Consider the following 21279-nt stretch of genomic DNA (forward strand, 5'->3'; position numbering starts at 1 on the left):
GCCGGTGGGCGGTGGGGGATGGAGGCGGAAGTGACGGCGGTAGTGGCGGCGGCGGCGCGGGGTGAGTGCGGAGCGGGGCGGGCCGGGGCCAGGGGGTGACCCGGGCGGGGCGGGGGGGGTGCCCTGGTCCGCTCCGGGCGCCTCCGTGGCTGCGCACCGAGAACACGGCCTTGTCCGCGGGCCGCGCCTCCGCGCTGCGAGGGGGCGTTCGGGGAGCGGAGCCGGCTCCCGATGCGTCCCCGCTGCCCCGCGCTGCCGCCGGCTCCGGGAGCTTGGGGCGGGCGGTGGCAGCGCTGGGGTCGGTGCGGCCGTTGGAGGGCCCGGCCGGTGAGAGCCCGCGGCCTTCCCCGCTGACCCGGAGGGGTTCGCTGTCCGCCTTGAGCAGCGCAAGAGGTGCCCCCAAACCGCTGCGAGAAGATTGGGAGAGAATTTAATCCTTTTTTCCAAAGCCCGAGGTGCTCCCTTTGGTCCGAGGTCCTTTATCCCGAGACTGGCAGCTGCGAGCGGGCCCTGGGAGTTGCTCCCACCTGGGACTGCGGGTCTGTGCTTCAGCCCGAGAAATCCCCTCAGCTCCGCGGAGCTCAGCACGCCCGGAGCCTCAGCGCTCTCCCGGGACAGGGTTAAAGTCCTCTTGCTCCTTCCCTCGGGAGCCCACAAGCCTGGTTTGCAGGCGTGAATCACAGGGCTTCCTGCCGAAAGAAAACACTGCAATGTCTTCAACTCCGACCTCATTTCCAGCCTCTTCTCCTTATTTTGTAAGGCAGAAACATCTTGCGTAACAGCTGGGAACGAGAGGGGCAGCCTGTCCTGCAGGGAGGGACTGGAGCCAGCCCTCCCCGGTACCCGGGCAGGATCGGGCTGCCTGTGGAGCTCAGAGGCTCCCCAGGGATGGATGTGTGGGTGGAGTGGCCTGTGGAGGAGCTTTGCTCTGTGTGTGTGTGTGACAGAAATAAAGATTCCACTTCTGGGGGGAGAAAAGCGATTTCTCTTTAAGGTGGCTCTGGAAGACAACAATTACATCTGGAGGAAGGCCATTGTTTCATAGAGTCATGGAATGATTTTGGTTAGAAGGGACCATAAAGATTATCTTGCCCAATGGGCAGGGACACCTCCTACTAGACCAGGTTGCTCCAAGCCCCACCCCAAAGCCTGGCCTTTCATGCTACCATAAATCTCTCTAGGCTGTGCAGGAGGCAGCACAGAATTCAGAGCTGTGGAGTGAGTGCCCACCAAAACATGCACTTTTTTTTGTCTTTTGAATAAAGCCACATGAAATGACCACAGCCTTTTCCGGGGGGTTTTCATGCACAGGGATCTCTCCAGAGTCCCTTGTGTGCTCAGTCTCTGGCAGTGAGGGATGTCACTGTGCTTCTGAGGCAAGAGGGGAGCCCTGTGGCTGAGGTGGGGGCGTTTCAGTGTCTGTGATGTGGGAGGTTCAAGCACCCCCCTGACAGCTACCCTTGGAGATGGCACAAGGGTTGGTGAGAGGAGAGGCTTGGATGCAGTGGAGCTTGTAAACCCAGGGATTATAAATGACTGGTGTTTCTGCAGCTCAGTTGTTATTACTGGTCTGTCCTGTAATCAGTTCCACGCAGCTTTAACGCTGTTCTTTTCCTTAGAGTTTTGATCTTCCCATTGGTCTTATGGAAATAATACTGGGTAACAGTTTGAGATTCTGTATTTGAACTCCTGTCTGTAGTGAGAACTACCCTGGATAAGAGTTTTCTCCTACAAATGGCAGATGTATCACATTGCAAGGTGGTTGTGCTCTGGAGGAGGTTCTAACTCCCTTTCTGTGAGTGCTCTGTGTCACATGCTGTGTCTGCACTGGAGGGTTAAATGTCATTTCAGAAGAACCTGAAGACAGCTCCAGCAGGAGAATCCCAGAATAGTTTGATTTGGAAGGGACCTTAAGGCTCATCTCATTCCACCCTGTGCCATGGGCAGGGACACCTTCCACTGTCTCAGGTTGCTCCAAGCCCTGCCCACCCTGGCCTTGGACACTTCCAGGGATGGGGCAGCCACAGCTTCTCTGAGAAACCTGTGCCAGGGCCACACCAGTCTTGTTGGTGGGGTTTGGGTTACAAACTGTGTCCCTCGAAGGGCCTTGGGGACATGCCAGGAGCAGAGGTGCCCCAGTGTCAGACAGGGATGGTCTGCTCGGGTCAGTGTCCCCAGCCAGCTCTTGGCTGTGACCTAATGTCAGGAAAGAGCTGTGAGCTGCAGATGACCCAGCAAAATGATGCAGCATGCAGCCTGAGGGTCTTTGGGAGAGCACAGCTCATTTTAGGAAATCTTACATGTTATTTCTTCTTGTCCTGATGTAAGTGGGACTGCAGAAAAAGGGACAAATGACCCGAGACTGAATGTCACAGCAGGTGACTGCCCAGTGAGTTTGCTGCAGTGTCACACTGTGCATGGGATCAAAACCCAACAGTCTGCTCATGGGAAATAGCTGTGATGGGAATGTTGCATCTTATTCAGAGCAAAACCTGGCTGTTTTGTCTTCATTGCTTGCAGCTTGGGGTTTCAACAGTTTCGGGCTGACAGGAAAGAAACCTCTGAGGTGCTTAAACTAACCAACCAAACAGAACTAAACCAGCCAAATGCTGTGTTTGTGTTCCTAAAATGTCTAGTCAGAACCTGATTTCATCATTCTGTGGAAGATAAAAACGTGTTGAACATCAAATCTAAGTTATGGTATATTGTTAGAAATTTTCTGGGAAGAACTGGTGCATGGTGACATTCCAGATGCCGTGGGTCAGTGTTTTATGAGTGGAAAATGAGTTAAACCTTTCCAATGCACAGATCCTTAAATGGTTTCTGTCACCAGTCTTCATCCACCTGACTGTCTGTGGTTCTCTGTGCTTGTCAGGCAGTTCTGTCTGACTGCTGCTGATGGTGTTTGTCCCTTGGGTTTAGCTGTGCAAGTGTCGCTGGTTTGAGGCAGATCAGATCTGTAAATCTGCACTGTGGCTTCAGGAAAAAGGACAGTGAAGGTGAGTTAAGCTGTGTTTGTCCTGTCCCTGTTGTTAGTGTGGTACAGAAAGGGGTGTTCTCTCCCCCTCAGCTTGGGTTGGGGACTGCTCCCAGCTCATCCCAGAGCTGAGGGAAGCAACCTTTAAAGCTTGGGAGCCCTGGAGTCTCAGATGCAGATCCTGGCTGTGCTGCCACACTCCCTGGCCTGTCTGGGTTCAGTTTGGGTTTGTCACATGTCTTCTAATTATTTCTCATTCTGCAAAGTCTTTCTCCCATGTTTTCTCCCATCCCAGATCTATGGCATGTGGTGTGTGTCACACTGCAGCAATGCAGAATCCTGTCGCTGCCTGCTCCCTTGAAAGGTGCCTGCATGCGTTAAACTTCCCAGCTGAATTATTTTGTGTCCTCTTCCAGCAGGAGACAAGATGTCGGCTGCTAGAGGACAGTAAAACCATCTCAGATGCACACTATCATTTTCTGCTTGTCTTCAATTAAACTAATTACCAGCCCTCTTTGTTGTTCCGAGCTGAGGCCATTCCACTGCTGCCAGCATGTACTTTGGCAGCAGCGGGCGCTGGGATTTCCTGCATTGTTTGAGTCTTTGCCATTGACCTTTGTGGTCCTCGTTCTGGCACCGCCTCTGCTCTGGCAGGGGTGCAAAGGGCATTATTCAAACCCTGAAAGAAAAGAGAGAGAATTGCTTTAAAGGCTTTGAGAGCTCTTTGTACTCAGTGGCTCCATAGGGTCATCGCTGCAAAAAAGAGGGGAATTACTGGGGTTGTCAGGATAATTACTGCTTCTTTATTGTTCTCATCCCAGTCTAGATGACAGTGCTGGGATTTATAGTGAGTCATACAAATATGCCATCAATGCTGTTAGGTGTTGCCCCTTTTGGACAGAGAGGGGAGAAAGCTGGGTTTGGTTCCTTTTGGGAAGTCTGGTAGGTGCTGGTGTGCCCTGGATCTATCCCAGCTCTACACTGGGAGGCTGCAGAGGCCCTGCTGGAGAGGCCAGTGGGATTGTACTGGGGCCCTGTTGCAGCCCATGCTGAGGGTGCTGGTTTTGAGAAGATCCCCCTCTCCATGCTGCTGGAGTTGGGCACTCCAGGGACACACGAGCCACCTGCCCCAGCACAGGGGAGGTCACATAACTCACTCTGCCACTGTCCCCATTGTTGTGGCCGTGGCTACTCCGTGCCAGTAAAACATTTGCTCAGCCTGTGCCTGGAGCCTTGTACCATGAACCTGCTCAAGGCCTGGTGCAGTAAAAGAGCAATGCTCAGCTCAGGGCAGAGGCTGAAAGCACCACTTGATCTGTTCCCCTTTCCATCTGGAGCCTTCCTACCCATCAGGTGCTTGCTGCTGGTCTGGGAACAGCCAGCCTCATGTAGGCATCCCTGGTGTGGCTGGTGGGCTGATGAGAAGGGCAGATGGAATCCTTGAAGTAAGATCTTTGGAATAAGATGCAACTTCTGCATTATTGATTTGTTTGCATGGTATTGTGCAGGTCGAATTAAATTATCTGGAATGAGATCCTGTACTTGATGTAGAACAAACACCAGAGTGCTCAGGTTGGAGTAAGTGCTTCTAAGTCCAGCAGGCTCTGAGGTTAAAGGGTTGACAGTGCCAGGCTGACCTGCTGATTCTGTGCCTCAGGGCTGCCTTGCCATGAATCTGTCCCCTTGTGATTTGTACCCAGAAGAGAAGAAGCCTCTGCAGTGGGACAGGGACAGCCTGGGGAGCCACAGCTGCCTGAAGGAGCAGGAAGGAAACATCTTGTGTTTCACAGAGCCTGTAAATGAGCTTGGGTAGGAACGTGAGACACAGTGAGCCCTGTTGCTGTTGGAGTTGGAATCCCAGGCTTTCTGCACTGTGTTGGTGCTGACTTTAAGCTCTTTTCTGCTGGGGAAGTAAATGGCTGCAGTGGACAACCCAAACACGTGACTGCTGGGGCACAGTCATGGAAAATTGGCTTGGTTGTCGTGGTTATTTGCTCTGATATAACTTTTCATAACACTGTCAAGCAGCTTTTTCCAAGCCTACTGGAATGTGTTATTCTTTATTTTTTCCCTTGTGGGAAGCACTATCAGAGAATCTGTATAAAACATGGATTTTTATTGTTGTTGTTGGCTAATGACTTACAGGCTCCTCTTAACTGACAAGGGCTCTTTCCCCCAGCTTTTTATAGCAAATTAACACAGAACCCCTCTGCTTATTATAGTTGTATCCCAAGGTTATGATTTGTAGCAGGAGAGGCTAAGATAGCAGTTGTTAGCTCTTCCATGATGAAATCAAATTTGCTTGATTTTAGTCTCAGCTCCTGCCTTGATTTTTCTCCAGGGAGGGAAGTCATTGCTCTTTTGCCTTCTGCAGGGCTGGGTTGCTGAACCTACCTAGTGGTTTCTCTTGTAAGAAGGTGTTGAATAGCTTTGGTTTGTTCCTATACAGAATGTGTTGGTGTTTGTTTCTCTCTCTCCAGGGGAAGCTCAAGTGCACATTAGAGAACAGCCTTATGTTGGGATGTAAAGGTCACAAGTGTTTCCTTTCACCTCTCCAGCTGGGAGTCAGGCTGACACACACAGGAGGCGGCAATAAGTCTTTGCAACAAAAGAAGCTTTTGGGGTGTTTTTCTCGAGGGAGACCTGCAGACCAGTCAGTCCTTTCTGCGTGGGGTCTGTAGCCTTCTTTGTCCAGCTCCAGCAGGGTTGATTTCCTCCTCTGGAGAAGGATTGGTGCTGTTCCTGCATTCCACGGACTCTCCATTGCTCTGTGTGGGAGGCCTCCGGCACCAGCAGTGTGTTGTGTCCAGCTCTGTGACAATACACTGGTTTGCTCACCTGCCATTAAATATTTCCAGTGTGAATATCAGGTAGTAACAGAACATTTTCATTTGTGTTTTTAAAGTATATTTCAAAATGTATTTTAACTTCTCTTTCCATTGTTGCAGGTGAAGGGGAAGAAGGGTGTCTGAATACCGATGAATGAGCTGTGATGGATAACAAGGACTCAGAAGCTGAGATCCACCCTCTGAAGACTGAGGATGTAAAAGCTCAGGAGAACCATGAAAACTTTGTGGAGAGGAGGATTATCAAGTCCTCGGGGCTGTCCCGGCTGTCCCGATGGCGCACTGCTGCCTTCTTCATCTCCCTGTTCCTCTGCCTGATCATTGTGTTTGCTTTCTCCTTTATCATTCCCTGCCCAGAGAGGCCAGTTTCGGAAAGAACATGGTTCCAATACTTCAACAATGCAGGTGAGCTTGCTGCAGCAGAATAAATACTTACCAAGATTCCTTTTCCTTTCTGTGCCATGGATTTGGGTTGCGGGCCTCTATCTAAGCACAACGTGGAGCCAGACCTGCAGGGATGCAGCCCTTGGGAGCCAGAGCTTTGAATACCTGACCTGGATAAGCAATGGCCCATCATAATTGGAGTGGCCTTCCAGGAGGTGTTTACAGGATCTAGTGGAGAAATTAGATGCTGCTCTGAAGTGCTAACAAGGTAGCAGGCTGGCCTTGTTCACAGAAAAAAAAAAGGAAAAAGAGAGAAAGGGTATCTGGGAATAAACCGCTGTTGAAGCTTGCTCTTTAAAATGTTCCCTTGGAGTTTGAGCTGAGGTTGGAGGCAATTAGGCATTTTTTCCTCTGCCACTTTGACTTTCTCCCTTTTCCCCATGGCCAACAGGAAGGGGAGAAGAATAATTCCATCTTGTTTATTTAATAAATTGTTTTATATTTACTATAGCTATTTTTATTCCGGTTGCTGTCGTTGGCTCTATAGCCTAGGTCCTGCTCCCCAGTGACTCGGCAATCACTTCTGGGAGAGCTTTTCTTTAATCTTGTGTGCAGTGGGTTGTGCTGGATGTGCTGTAAATGCAGAGATAGTGCTCACAGCAGGGATTGAGCTGCATGAGGTGCTGCAGACATCCTGGGTTCTGCTACTGTGACCTCAGGAAAGCTGCTTTTAGCTGATAGAAAGATGGAGTATCTGGGTTTTGTGGGGCTTGGCTGGGGCTTCTTTATACTTTGAGAATAGTAACTTCACTCCAAGACCAGAGTTGTTTGTTCAGCATAGTTCAAATTCTGGCTATTCGCCTCTTCAAAAAGACAAATCCTCTGGAGGATAGCAAATTTTAAAAATCGTTTGGCACTAACTTCCTGTCCTTAGTACTTGTGTACATGGCTTTTTTTAATATAAAAGCCAATTTGTCCTGATGTCCAGGATGGAGGCAGTGAGTAGGTCTCTAGGAATTTGTGTTTTCCTCCAACTTTGTCTGCTGTGGGCAAAGGAGATCCTCACCAGAGCCTGGCTTGTGTTCTCTTGCAGTGCCCTACCAGTTCCTTGTTTTAGAAGATGTGAATGAAGACAAAGTACAAGATGTGCTCTTTGCTTTCAAATCCAGCAATGGCAGCAGCAGCTTCAACATGTCCTGTCTGGATGAAGGTACCCAATTCAAAAACACCTTCTAGTGAGGGCTGTCCTTTCTCTTCTAGTTCCAGTTAATGACTGGGAGAGAAAACTGGGTGGGGAGAGGAGCTGGCTGAGTCCCAGCTCCTGGGTGGTGCAGGGTAGCAAAGGTGGGTGCAGGGGCAGCTCCCTCTGACACCTCTTGTCCCCAGGGCTGCCGTCTCCCTGTGCCTTCATTGCTGCCGTGTCAGGCACGAATGGCAGCGTGCTCTGGGAGAGCCCTGCTGCGAAGGACGTGCAGTGGCTGCAGTGTGGCATCCAGCAGCTGGGCACGGCGGGGACCCCGGGCTGCCTCGTGGTGGAGAAGCCACTGTCCCTTACAGCAGTCGACCTGCAGACAGGTGAGTGCCAGCAGAGCCCTGCTGCCACACAGGGGATAGATGGGCCACTTGCTGTCCTCACCTGGTGGCCTCCAGGGGGGACATCAGTGTGACATGACTGGCTGGTACATGAACAATGGGCACTGGGTATTTATTATCTTGGAAACCTTGCCAGAGCCACTTGTGTTGAGGAGCTCGTGCTCTCGGCCTCGCTGTTCCAAGGACTGGGCTCTGGTGGGGGTTTGTGCCAGCCACTGTTTTGTAAGACCAGTGTTCCAGCAGCTTTTGAAACAGGAGGAGCAGTCACTAGCTGTGAATGTTACTTTATACTCTCCAGGGTGAGACACAAACCTGCACCTGCAATGTGCCCAGTTATTTGTGTGTGCGTGCCAGGAGTGCCTGCTGTGGCAGGAGGAGTGGGAGTTGTAGGCATTTATGATTTTATAGTTGTCAAGGAGAGCACTCAGGATAAGTGCTTGCCAGTCTGTTTCAGTAGTCTACGCTTCTGCCTAGTTCCTCTGGAAAGGTTTCTTCCTTTCTAAACTTAGAGGTGGAGAAATTCATCATCATCTTGACTAATGTGGGTGGGGGTAAGGAGTGCCTGTATTACTTTAGGAACAGTGATCATCTGCTGCACCTTGAACCCTCCTTGCTGGTGAAGCCTAAAATACATTTCCATTTTGGAGGTTACTGTTTCAAAGGTCTAAACAGTACATGTTCTCCCTAGGATCCCATCCTTTGTATCTGGTATTGAACCCCTCACACCCTGATTTCCAAAAATTGGAAAAAAAAATAGCAAGAGGTACCTTAGCTCTAAGGAACCTGAGGGAAATCTGGTGTAGCTTTTAATTTCCAGTGTATAGATGGAAGTGTAGATGCACACAGAGCTAGAAAGTTTCTGTACCAACAGAGATATCTTAGTACATTTTCCCCATGTGTAGGCTTTAGCACAGGTTATTTTCAGACTATTAATGAAGTAGTTACTTTCAGGTCCAAGTGTAGAAAGTTGGCTGTGGAGCCAAAGGCTTGTAACTAAAGACAGCCATAAAGACAAGTGTGGAGAGCAGGAACCAGGCTAAGCTACAGGTCACAGCAGTACAGCAAAGAAAACATTCCATAGATAACTTGAAAGCAAGAGAGGAAAAAATGCATCAGATAGAAAAGTGAATAACCCAGGAGTTTATGTATTTGATGCCTTTTTTGCTATTAAGTAGGTTAAAAATAGTTTCTGAGCTTAGTTGACTGGGGGTTAGGAGGGCAGAGCAGAATAAAATGTATTTAAATAGGCTAAATGTATTCAAAGAGGCAAAGTCTAGCTTACATCACAGTGTGCTAAAAACAGTAGCCAGCACAATCTTTAGCTGTTAATGATTCATCATCGTGGAGGATTTGGTGAGATTCCAGGGCTCTCAGGCTGTCTAGCCCCTGTCAGTAGGAAGATTGAAGGAGAGATAGGCAGATTATCATCTGAATGTGTCTGATGTGGTTTTGATCTTTAAATGCTGATAAAGTTCATGTTTTTTTATCAGTTGAAGTTGTGTTAAGTCCTGCTTTCTTCATTGCCACAAGAAGTGACCCGAGGCAGGAAGGGAAGTGTAGGAGTGCATGCTCCTGTTTGTGTGGGACATCTTAACATTCCTGCATGTTTATCTTACCAGCAAACTGGGACACATAGGAGCTTAAGATTAACTGTTCCAGGTCAAAGCAAAAGTCTTTGTAGCTGTGTATTATTCCATCTCTGCCATAGCCCGAGGCAGAGTCTCAAGGAAGAAGACAGGAGTAAGAGTTTTGTTACACCTTCTCTCTTCACCTGATCCTCCAGCAGCCTGAACTGTGAGCCCTGTGGGTGGTTCTGGTCTCCTGAGGGATTTGGCAGAAAGGGCACCATGGTGATCAGATGATGGAGCTGCATCTATGTGAGATACCACTAATAAACCAGAACTCCAACCTGGAGAATGTCTGACAGGGAGAAAAGTCTCTGTGTCCTCTGTGTCTTCTTGAAGTGAGAGTCTTTGGAGTTCTGATTTTATTATTCCTTCCAGACCAAAAAAATCCAACCCTTTCACCCAGGTTAGATTTGCAGTCTAGGCACTTGCCTGATTTCCATCTTGGCTCCTCGTGCCGTGCTGGTGCCGTGACCCCGGGCTCTGAGGAAATGCTGCGGCACTGCAGATGTCAGACACGACAGCCCCATCTCCTGCTGATGGAGCAGGAGAGGGCTGGTTTCTGTGCTCTCTGTGGGCTGGGTTAGAGCATGGAAAACTTCTCAAGTGCTTGGGGTTGAATCCAGCTCAGTGTCACCTGTTTCTCTTAACTCAGACTGTTCTTTTAAGAGAATAAGATATTTTCTCCCAAACTCTGTCTGCTGTCTAACCACCACCAATTAGAGCCTTCTGCACTGACAAGTGAATTTCATTGTCCTGGTCTTACTCTTGTACCTTTGGACAGTCCTGAAGCTAGAATGTGGTAATTTAAAACTTCTCTTCTTCCTCTGCCTGCTTCTTTTCTTTGAGGCCAAAATTCTTTGCCTTCCCATGATTTCCTAAGGAAACTAGGAAATCTGCTCTCTTCACTTCACATCTGTTGTCATAGTAACAAATCCAAGTGGTTTTTTCAGTGTTGCAGTAAAAGCTTTGGAGCAATCCTACTAGAAATACAGCCTGCCTTAAATTATTGCAGACAGCATCAAGTAGTAATTCCTTGGCTTTCAGTCCAGCTGCCTTCCTAACAAAGAACAGATGATTACTTTGCATTCCTGAAATGATAATTGCTGTGTGTGATGCTGGGTAGAGGGGAGGGTAAACATTTGCCCTGGGAGCACCTAATCAGACACTGAAGTGTTCATTAGAAAGAAAACCCCCCAGCAGGGTCCTCCCTGCCAGATTCCACTGCAAATTGCACTGGGCAGTGACTGGAAAGTGGCCCACAGCCTTTGACAGTGGATGGATAGAGCCACTCAACTGGTCTGGAGCTGTTGAAGAGAAACCCACACAGCCATCCCCCAGTTTTTTAAAAAGCAAAGCTTTGATACCTCAGTTTACAAACAAGTTTGGGCTGTGTGTGTTCTTCAAACAAGGGAGAGGTGGGATGTGGCCTGAGTTGTGGCTAGTCAGTGGGGAAACATCTGCAGGAATATCTGCAGGAGACAAGTTGCAGCAAAGAAGGTTCTGCCAGGAGTTGCAGCAACACTGGTCAGAATTCAGGGGCTTTATGGTCTCAAAATGTCTGCAGATTTAAGTGCACAGCAGCAGGGATTTGGATCACAACAAAGGATTCTCCATGCCACGAACATGCTGGGAATCTTGTTAACCAAAGGCACGAGGGAAGCAAGCTGTTCTTTGTGCCTGGGTGTTTGGGTGCATTCCTGCAGGCAGCTAGGATTGCTTTCCAATGTAAGATGAAATTGTGGGTGCTGGGATTCATTGGGAATGCAGAAAAGCAAGGAGGTACCCCATAATGAGCACAAGTGTGGCTGGTTTGTGGTGCTGATGTGCTGGAACAGGAGCATTAATACCCTTTCAACCTAAGATGCCTTTTAATGACTGTTTCCCACTGTTTTCCAGGGGCAGTTCTGTGGAGGCAATCCAGTGACTTTGGAGCTAATTATACTGTGCTGACTCCTTTGTCAGTGATTCCAGATATGGATAATGATGGAGTTGAGGACCTGATAATCTTTATTACTAAAGGAGGCCAGGTATGTCGTCCTGAAGCTCTGATAACCTGTGGCTGCCACAGGGGATGGCAGGAATGCTGTTTATTTCCACCTTGTAATCTCAGAGGAAGTGTCCAGAGGCCTCTGGTTTCTGTGGGTTTGGGGTGGGTTCTTTCCCACCCTCCAGAGATGTGCTCCCAAATCAGCACAAGTGTTTTATGATTTAAAAAAATAAAATAAATCAAAGAGCTGGGCAGTAATCCCTTCCCCCTTCTCAGTGTGCTGTCCTCACTGCATGTTCCTGTGCTGTCTGGGGAGTGAGCTGGGGCAAGATGAGCTTGCAGTTTCCTGCTTCTCTGCTTAGAGAAGTGGAAGTGAACAAACCCTGACAGCTTTGGCTCTTAGATCAAAGCACAGCTGACAGTCAGTGCTTTTGTACCAGCACTGCTCTTTTCTGATCCCTTCCCTCTCTGCCTGTGGTCTGCTTTGCACTGCTCCTCCAGTGTCACTGTGCTGGTTAATTCTGATCTGAGTTCATTTAGTGAAACAGCTGCTGGTTGTATTATCTCCCTCCAAATATTGCTGAGAGGGGGAAAGTCATGTAGCTGGAACAGGTTTTCTGCTGAAGCATCTACATCCCTGATGGAGTGGCACAACATTGTCTGCATGCCCAGTCTTTCCTGTTCAAAGCACACAAGCTGCAGCTCCCTGTGGGTCTGATGGGACCAGTGGGAGCCCCATGTCCTCATACCAGAGTTATGAAATCATTGAGGTTGGAACAGACCTCTGAGATCAAGTCCAGCCTGTGATTGATCTCCACCTCATCACTCAGCCCAGAGCACTGAGTGCCATGTCCAGGCTTTCCTTGAACACCTCCCACAATGGAGACTCCACCACCTTGCTGGGCTGCCTCTTCCAATGCTTAACAACCCTTTCTGGGAAGAAATTCCTCCTGATGTTCAACCTGAACCTCTCCTGGCACAGCTTGAGGCCATTTTCCCTTGTCCTGTCCCTGTTCCCTGGGAGCAGAGCCTGACCCCCACCTGGCTGCCCCCTCCTGTCAGGGAGTTACGGAGAATGAGGAGGTCCCCACTGAGTCTCCTTTTCTCCAGGCTGAGCCCCCCAGGCTCCCTCAGTTCCACCTCACAGGACATGTGCTCCAGACCCTTCCCCAGCTCTGTTCCCTTTCCTGGACCTGCTCCAGCACCTCAGTGTCCTTTTGGAATTGAGGGGCCCAGAACTGGACACAGCAGTCGAGGTGTGGCCTCACCAACGCCCAGTACAAGGGCAGAAGCACTTCCTTGGCCCTGCTGGCCACCCTATGGCAGGTACAGGCCAGGTGCCATTGGCCTTCTTGGCCAATGTCCTCCATAAGAAAATAGGGTTTTGCTGTGCAAGACATTGTTGTTGCCAGAGGCATCAGAAATTCTATCTTCTCCACCTCCTCCAGTTCTCTCTGTTTCCTTTCCTCCTTGCTTTTGCTATCCCAGTTATCTCAAGACTTTAGGGTTTTTTTTAATCTTAGGCTGCCAAGAAAAGTTTGAATATAGCCTCTGTTCTCCAGGACTGCCTTTTGATCTGTTTTCCATTTAAGCTCTCTTGCTATCTTGGTATGAAATCCCTTCCTCCCTCTGGATTTGGCAAGCACTCTGCCAACTTAAGGAAAAGTATGTTCTCTTTTGAGAAATCACGCAAATGTAGGAGCTGGAGTGGAGCTCTGCAGCTTGGAAAGGGCTGGTCAGAAGGGAGATTCAGCACTCAAGCAGAGGAGCTTTGTTGCTATCAAGGGCTGCAGTTGAAAGGCCAGAGCTGTGAGCAGTCTGTGGAAGGGTCTGTGTGCAGAGGGTTACATGGCAGCGTTTCCAGAGAGTCCATTGACCCCTGCCTGCTGCAAGCTTCAGCACAAACACATCCCAGAAAATGTGCCAGTTTTCAGGATGCATGTCCTGTGGCAGCACAGAGGGATAGGCAGTGCAGCAAGGAAAATGTTGTGTTTTCTCTCTCCCTGTGTAAATACCCCTGGCTGTCACTGTCCCAGGGCAGCCACTGGACCAGTGCTTGCCAGTAAAGGTGCAGCTGATCTGCCAGAGCTGGTATGTGTCTCCTCCCAGTGCAGGAGGCTGGGAATAGCTGGTGGATGCGTTGTTTTCCCTCTCCAGTTGTGTTCTCATTTTCCCCAGCAAACTTTATCCCTTTTTCACCTGCCAGATTTGCTTTGGGAACATCAGATTTCTTTCTCTTTCCCAGTCCCTCCCTCTCAAGACAGAGGGAAGGGTTTCTGCCTGACTCAGCATCTGTGATGGAGGCTGTTTCTCTTGGTCAGATGTTTCACTTTTCCCTAAAGTCCATTGCACTCCCCAGACTCTGACTGTTGCTCAGACATTTAAATCTGATCATGACTTTAACATTTATTCTCCTGGGTGAAATGTTTTTAGTGGATTTTGTTACTCTGCATAAAGAATAGAAAGAAACCTATCAGCTCTTTTATTTTCTTGGACTCACATGACCCTAAGGAGGAGTAGATTAAGGCACTTAAAATATTTAGCAGAGCTACCATGTGAAGCCAAAAGTTTCCCATGTTCATATGCTGCATTGTTACTGACATTAGGTCATCTCCATCTTAGGCTTGAATGGATCTTTGCTGTCCTTACAGAGCTGGGGCTGCTGTTCCACAGTCACAGTCTGTAAGGAGGATGGGTGACAGAAGTAGCAAATTCTCAGAGCAGGTGGCTCTGCTGGAAGTGGTTTTCAAACTTCCAGAAGAATTCAGAGCAGAGGCATCACCTAACTCATGCCTGCTCCTCCAAAACCAGGGAGAGACTTTCCATCCAAGCCTGTGCTGCTCCCATTCAGTTTAACCTTGTTGGTATTTGTCTTTAATGCCTTCCCTGGGTAGGTGAAGACCTTCATCCATTCAGGAAAAACTGGCCAGCAGATCGGCTCCACTGGCAGCCTGAGCATGGATGGCAACGCTCGCTACATCAGGCTGCACCTGCGCTCCTCCTCCTACTTCCTTTTCTACACAGGTACAGCTCTGCTTGGGAATTCACTCTGAAAGAGTGGTTGTAACTGAGATCAGGATTAGTAAACATCATCTGAGAGTGTGTTTTGCATTCTTACAAGCTGTGTGGAGTTTTCACCTAGTCAAAGAGCTGTTCAGGGCCAAGAGAGGGGGGGAGCTTCTGTTTAAACTGCAGTTTGTTATGTACTGTAGTGATTTTATTTAACAAATGTCAAGCATGTAAGGATTAGGCAGTCATTTATAGCAAATGATTACTGTGGAACACTTGGATTATGGACAGATAAAATGTTAAAAGCATTCAATAGCAGGCTTGAGTCTCGAAATACCACTACAACTCTATGATGCAAGCCCTAAAAATATAGTTGATCTGACAGATCTGGAAAATCATAGAGTTCAGAGCAAGGGCAAGATAACTTATCTCTCTCATTCTTGCTTTTTAATTTTTTTTTTCTTTTTGCACAGAGAACTCTCTGTATGCATATTCCCTACAAGATCTGTGCAGTGCAGCACTTGGGATGGAAGTTAAGCTTCCCAACTTCCAGCCGGATCCTTACTGGGAGAAGCACATTGACCATACCACACACCGTGTGTCCCTTCTCAGGTGTGAGGTTATGTCTTGGAGGCTGGTGGAATGGAGGGTGCTGGTGTTCCTGGCAGGATGACCTGGTGGGACTCTGTTCTCTCCTGGCTATGTGGCTTTTGGACTTAGGAGCACATCCAAAGCTCAGGAAAAGGGTTGGTGTTAATGGCTTCATCTGGGGTTCACAGGAAAGCAGAGAAAGCATGTTGGAGTTTCCTATTTGGATTTACTGTGCAGGGAGAGAACTCCAAACCTCACCCATGGGTAAACCACCCACGGTCTAAAAAGCTTAATAATTTCTCTGTCCTTGTTCAGATTTAGAGACATTCACTACCTGGCAAAAGTTCCTGAGCACTCACAGGACAGCATCTTGGTTGTGAACTCAGAGATGGCTACACTGATCAACACAAAAGATCTCCGCACTGTGTGGACCCTCAACGTGTCCCGTGCTTTGAGGTAATGTTCTCAGTGTGGGCTAGATGTGACATTTCCAGATTCCCAGCAACAGCAGTGTCCTGACAGATGCAGTTTTTTATTTTTTTTTGTCTGGGTCATATCTTGATCTTGTTTATTGTGTTGTGTCCCCCTCAAGCACTAGGAGCTGCTTCAGGATGGAGGAGCTCAGAGCTTTGATTCCTCATGCCTGCTGTGATGTGGCTGGGCTCAGATTTGGGGTGGTACCAGGCCAACCCAATGTTGTGGCAGTCAAGTCTCTTACCAGGGTAGTTGTAGGAGGATAGAGGCAGCTGGGAAAGCAAAGTATGCCCAACCATCAAGGTGGATTCATATCTGTGCCTGCTCTTTCTCTCCCTCAGGGAGCCACTGTCCGGTTACTACAAACCTGATGTCCACAGTCTTGTCCTGGAGAGTGAAATTGGACCCAACAGGAAGAAGGTTTGAAATATCTTCCTTTTAACTTCCCATTTCTCAGTATGTCACAGCTCAAGCAGGAATTGATTTGAGGACAGTTAGTGGGATGTGTTTCCTCTGGTTGATTTTAGGAAGCTTTAAGCTGTGAAAGGATCTCTTTCAACAGGTTATTGAAGCCAGCTCAGGCACTTTAATTCTCTTCTCAGCAAGAGGCTTCAATGACAGAACTTTGAACCCCTTGAAGTAGCTGCAGAACTTGTGATTTTACTCTAATGTGACCAACTGCAGGTCTCCCAGCTCTGTGATGCTCTGCTTCAAGTATTCCTCATCTTCCCATGTGTCACATACTTGTTCCCATAGACAGTGTGAGGAAAGACAGCTGACCTGACTTCTCCCTCATGGCTTGTTAGATGCCTTTGTCATGAGTTCCTTTTCCTTCTTCCCTGCTAGGTTATGATTGTTGAGAGTGGATCTGGAGCAGTCCAGTGGGAGCTGGAGCTGAACTCAGGAGCAGAGGGCCCTGGCCCAGCCACGCTTCCCACTGCAGATCACCGCTCTGCCTTCCTCTTGTGGGGAGACTACCAGCAGCCAGGCAATGAGACAGTGAGTGCTGCTGCTGAGGGCTGCTTTTCTTCTCCAGGCTTTGTGCCAGAATTGGGTGGAGTTACCCCCTTCTCACAGTGTTGATATTCCCATCTCTCAGTGCCACTGACACTGCAGCCTCATGCACTGGGTGTGGGTTCAGTGTGCTGTGTCCCTGCAGGAGGTGGTGGCACTGGCAGCTTTTGTCATTTTCAGCCTGAGCCTCAGAAACTTGGTGGCTCTGTGAGCAAAGTCACTGCCCTGCCTTGGTGTGGCACTGTAGGTGAGCTGTGAGGCTTCTGGCCTGCTACCTCTGGAGCTGCTGCTGTTTCCCTGGGAGCCTCCCATGGCAGCATTGCATGCAGTGATCTCTGTGGCCACATGAATATCCTCTCTGTGCCCCAGGCAGCCTCTGGCAGCCTCAGTGCACAGCTCAGCTGCTTGCAGAGCCCTTGGGGCAGTGGCAGGCAGCACTGGTGACAGTTTGTGTCTCAGAGGCTGCTGAAGCACCAGCTGAGCTTCCTCCACTTTCCTTGCTCACTCTGCCAGCCCTGAGGCAAAAATCTGTCCCCTGCCTGCAGCAGACAGGCCAGCTATTTGCAGGAAGCTCGGGGTGGGAAGGAGAGCAGTAAGCAAAATCCCAGCACTAGTCTTAATGGCATCGGTCAGGATGAGCTGGGCTGACAAGTGTCTGGCTGGGTGTATCCTGTCGAGTGTGAGCAGTAGCTGAGCCTGGTGCTGGTGTTGTCTCTGGGATAATGTGTGAGTGTGTGTCCTGATAAGTCCTGTTGGTTGCAGAGACACAGAGCTCCTCTCTCGAAGCTGTACCTTTTCCATCCTTCCTACACTCATGTCCTGTTGGAGCTCCGTGACAGCACAGACCAGATCATTGCATTCACTGGTAAGTCCTCTCCTTCCAGCCCTCCAGCAAGGAGCTGCAGGAGGACACTGGTCCCTCCTGGTCCTCGTGGGTGGTGTTGGGTCTGGTGGCCAGTCCAGGCACAGAAGGCTTAGGCTGGATTTCCATGTGCTCCATGTTGCAGCGGCGCTGTTCGAGCGGAGCCATCACGCCTGCTACGTGCTGCTGCGGGGCCCCCAGCCTGGCAAGGGGCCAGGCCTCGTGTCCCTGATGAAGAGGAAGCTGAAGGAGGATGTCTCGGTGAGCAAGGTGATCTGGCTGCGCCACATGGACGGGGACAACGAGCAGCACATCCGGGACCGCCTCTACAGGATGCGATTCCAGAGCCGAGATTGAACTTGCTGAGGGGTGGGAAGAGGCTGCCTCTGCTCTGCAGCCATGCTCTCAACAAGCCCAGAGCCTGGATTCCGATGGGAAGCTGCCTTTCTTGATCCACAGACCAAAGTGTGACTGGCAGGGAAGCACCCCCAGTGTCTAGGGACCCCCAGGCTGTGGGGGCAGCTGCCAGAGCATCCGTCCTCAGAGCTGCTGGGACTTCAGTGCTTGGCCACCACTGAAGTGTCATCAGCTCAGGGAGGAGGGCTTTCCCCTCCATCCCTCTGTGCCCACAGAACTGTGCTGACTCAGGAGTGTGTCTGGAGGAAAACATGTACTTGCTGAGATGCTGGAGTTGATGATTTCTGGGATGTCTGAGAAGTGGAGTTGGATGTCTGAGAAATGGAGTTCGCTGTGTGGTGTTAGATTTCCCTTCTGAGTCAGCTCTCCTGGCTGGGGAGAGGTGCTTGGCTGCAGGTTGATATGCAATTACCCTCTCCTGGATTTGGGCCCTGCTTCAGTAGTGGTGGGAGGTGTGTGGTGACCCCAGCCATGGCTGTGGTGTGTCTGGTGTCACTTGGGCCAGCAAAGCACAGGTTAAAGTGTCATTCTACTTTGCAAATGGCCTTTTCTCCCAAGAACAGCCCCACGTGTCCCATTTCACAGTCACCAGATTACCTGTGTCCTCTGCTGCTTCCTTCCCAGCCAGGCTGTGCAGTGTTGGTGGGAGCTCATCCTCTCACCTCATCCATCAATGTTCCTTCCTTCCCTCAGTCTGCTTATAGGTGGTGAGAGATCCCCCATGAGCTCAGACTGGCTGGTCTCTGGAGGTACCACCACCACCTCTCTAGATTTAAGGAACCAGAGGATCTGGCTTGAGTAGAATTGCACTTTAACCTTTTCTGGGAGCTGGGATTGCTGCTCTGGGAAGCCCTGTACCCAAGTGGCAGTGCCAGCACCCTGCTCATTCAGCCTTGCAGCTGCTGAGGAGCCTTCTCCAAGCACTGTCCCTGCTGCCAGGAGAAGGGCAGGAGCTCCGTGCTGCCTCCCTGCCCTTGGAATTGAGGAGGTGCTGGGTGAGGATCCTTGAGCACTGTTCTCTCTGGCCAGCCTGGTGTCCCAAGGGGATGGCACAGGCTGCTGTGTGGGTATGACATGTTTCTCCTGGAGATTCCTGTAGCACTGTGAGGTGTCTGCTCTGCCCTGTCCTGGTGGGTGCCAATGCAGGCTGTAGAAATGAGGTGCAGAGCCTTGAAAACAGTGTCTTGGTTTGAAAAAGGCAGGTGTCTGCTAAGGCAGAAACCTCCCTTGAAATAAATAAAAATACAAACCTCCCCCCCCCCCGAATTATTATAATCTTGAAATCAAGGTGCTTTCAGGCAAAGATATAGGAATGAGAATAACAGTTCTTTACTAAGGAAATTAAAATAAAAATGCAGTAGTACAAGAAAAGAAAACCAAGAAAAAACAACCCACTGACAGAGTCAGAATACAACCTGACACCTTGTTGGTCAGGGTGTTGGTAGCAATCCAGTTAAATGGTGGCTGCAGTCCTCCTGGAGTGACAGATGTGGTTCTGTTTAAGCAATGATCCTGTAGAATGGTGTAGTTTTCCTCTGAAGGGCTGGAGGTGTAGATGGGTCTGGTCTCTCCTCTGATAATCCAGTGGAGAAAGGCTGCTGTGGTGTTAAAAGGCTCCAGTTATATCCAGGTAGGAATGCTTGGCTCCTCCCCTGGGTGGAGCATCTCACGATGGGATAGTGGAATTTTATCAGTCCTGCAGTGAGAATGAATGGCCCATTAACAAGATACCCCCTGGAGGGAGGATGGGTTGCAGAAGAGATAAAGAACACTGCCCCACCTGGTTTTAACAGGTGGTAATAGAATACACACTTCTGGTTACATCTTGCATTGCAACCCAAGACAAACAGTTTGAACCAGCTGCTCAGTCCTGAAAATAAAAATAGGCCTAAAAATAACCTCAAGTGCTGGAGGGGGTTTGGCCAGTGCCTCCCTCCCTTACTGAGTCTGAATTTGGGGGATGTGTAGAAACACTGTAGGATGGGAATGTGCAGCATCAGGCATCAGCTCTTCCCTTCAGCCACTGCTGAGCCCGAATGTGCCGCTGGGCAGCTGCTGTCAGGAGCTCATTCCACAGCCCCAGCCCTCCCAGGCTGACAGCACAGGGAGCTGGGCTGCCTGGACAGCTGCTTCCAGCTGGCCAGTGGCTACCTAAAGGGTGCCCTATCTCCCTCTGCCCCATGGCCCATATGCCAGGCAGTCCAGGCAGCCAGTCCTGGGCTGTGCAGGGAGCCAGGGATGCTCTCTGTAGAGTGCTCCACACCCTTCAGAGCACCCTGGGATCAAAATGGTGGGGCTGCCCCCCTGCCTCTCTTCCCAGCTGTTTTCTGAGAGAGTTTAGCAGTGCAGGGAGGCTCCCCAGCTGTGTCCCCCAGCTTGGGTTTCCTCTTTGCTCAGCACCTTAGGCCCAACAGCCCCCCAGGTCTCTGTGCCAGTGTTGCAGCCATAAGAGGGCTGGGTTGAGGCTGCCCTTCAGCCAGCTGGGGCATGGCTCAGGGCAGGGGATCCCCAGGCTTGCACTGTAGTCCAGCCTGAGTGCTGGATGTGGATTGTTTCCTGCTGAGATTCCCCTGGCTGGGAGCAAGGTGCCTGGGCTGTATTCTCACCGCACTCTCGCTCCTCAGATCCCTACCCAGACTTGACCTTCCCATAGGCACACTGAATGTTCCTTGAGGAGAGCTGGATTTTCAGCTTTGGGGAGCTTTTCTGGCTTTAAGTTGTCCAGTAATGTTTCTGGACAGTTTGGAAATGCAGATTTCACCGTGGCAGCTCAATTAAACGCATCAGTGCCAAACCAGCACCTTCTTAACAAAACCAGTCTGTTTTCCAGCTTATTTCCTGTGTAATTGTTTTTTTGCAGTATTTAATGAATGACTTTGTGCCTTGATTCAATAACTCAGCTGGGTGGCAATGGCTATATCACTGTGTTCTGTGTTAGTGTGGTTTTTAACACTGAGACTGTTTGGTTTGGTTCTTTAACTTATTGCAAATTGTGCCGTGCAGGACTTGCTCTAACCGGAATGGTTTCAATAAACCCTCTTTTGCATTGTTTGTAAATGGTGCCCTGCTTTGATACTGGAGGTTGCACAAGACTTTGGGATTTTTTGAGTGACCTCCTCAAGGCAGAATGTCCCTTCTTGGGAGGGATCCAGGAATCCTGGTGGTGCTTTGATGGCTGAGGTGCTGCCTGCTGCCCCGTCCTGCTGCGGGCAGGTGATGGGCCAGGAAAAAGGAAAAGGGATCATGTGGAGGGAGGCTGGAGTTAGATAAGAGGCTGGGCCATCCCGTCCCTGCCCCCCACCTGGGGCTCTGTGACCTGGTTTTACACCCCAGATACCTGCTGCAGTCCATCAGCACGAAAATCTCATGCCGGGGTTTGGATTTGGATCAAGCCGGAGGGAGACGCGTGGCAGGCGCTGTCTCCTGGAGCGCGGGACCATCTGTCACTGCCCGCTGGCTGCCAGCACCGAGGGCCCAAGCTCTATCCTGTGACCGAG

The 21279-nt window shown here is 50.0% G+C and overlaps 1 protein-coding gene across 3 annotated transcripts; it reads left to right on the top strand.

The window, feature by feature from the left end:
- The first annotated feature begins 6 nt into the window (after positions 1-6).
- FAM234A (family with sequence similarity 234 member A) lies at positions 7-20839 on the top strand. 3 transcript variants are annotated; one of them, XM_058850170.1, is made up of 12 exons: positions 7-61; positions 5926-6228; positions 7301-7417; positions 7594-7782; positions 11325-11455; positions 14310-14439; positions 14898-15036; positions 15331-15471; positions 15831-15909; positions 16336-16488; positions 17266-17368; positions 17511-20839. In XM_058850170.1, exons 2-12 carry the CDS (start codon positions 5970-5972, stop codon positions 17720-17722), a joined length of 1653 nt encoding a protein of 550 aa, XP_058706153.1. In that variant the 5' UTR covers positions 7-61; positions 5926-5969; the 3' UTR covers positions 17723-20839. The 3 variants fall into 3 exon arrangements, with proteins under 3 accessions (XP_058706153.1, XP_058706152.1, XP_058706154.1); XM_058850169.1 differs by lacking the exon at positions 7-61 and adding an exon at positions 2899-2999; XM_058850171.1 differs by lacking the exon at positions 7-61 and adding an exon at positions 5596-5847.
- The last annotated feature ends 440 nt before the right edge of the window (positions 20840-21279 follow it).

Source organism: Poecile atricapillus, chromosome 14, assembly GCF_030490865.1.
Source record: "Poecile atricapillus isolate bPoeAtr1 chromosome 14, bPoeAtr1.hap1, whole genome shotgun sequence".
In the NCBI taxonomy this organism is placed as follows: domain Eukaryota; kingdom Metazoa; phylum Chordata; class Aves; order Passeriformes; family Paridae; genus Poecile; species Poecile atricapillus.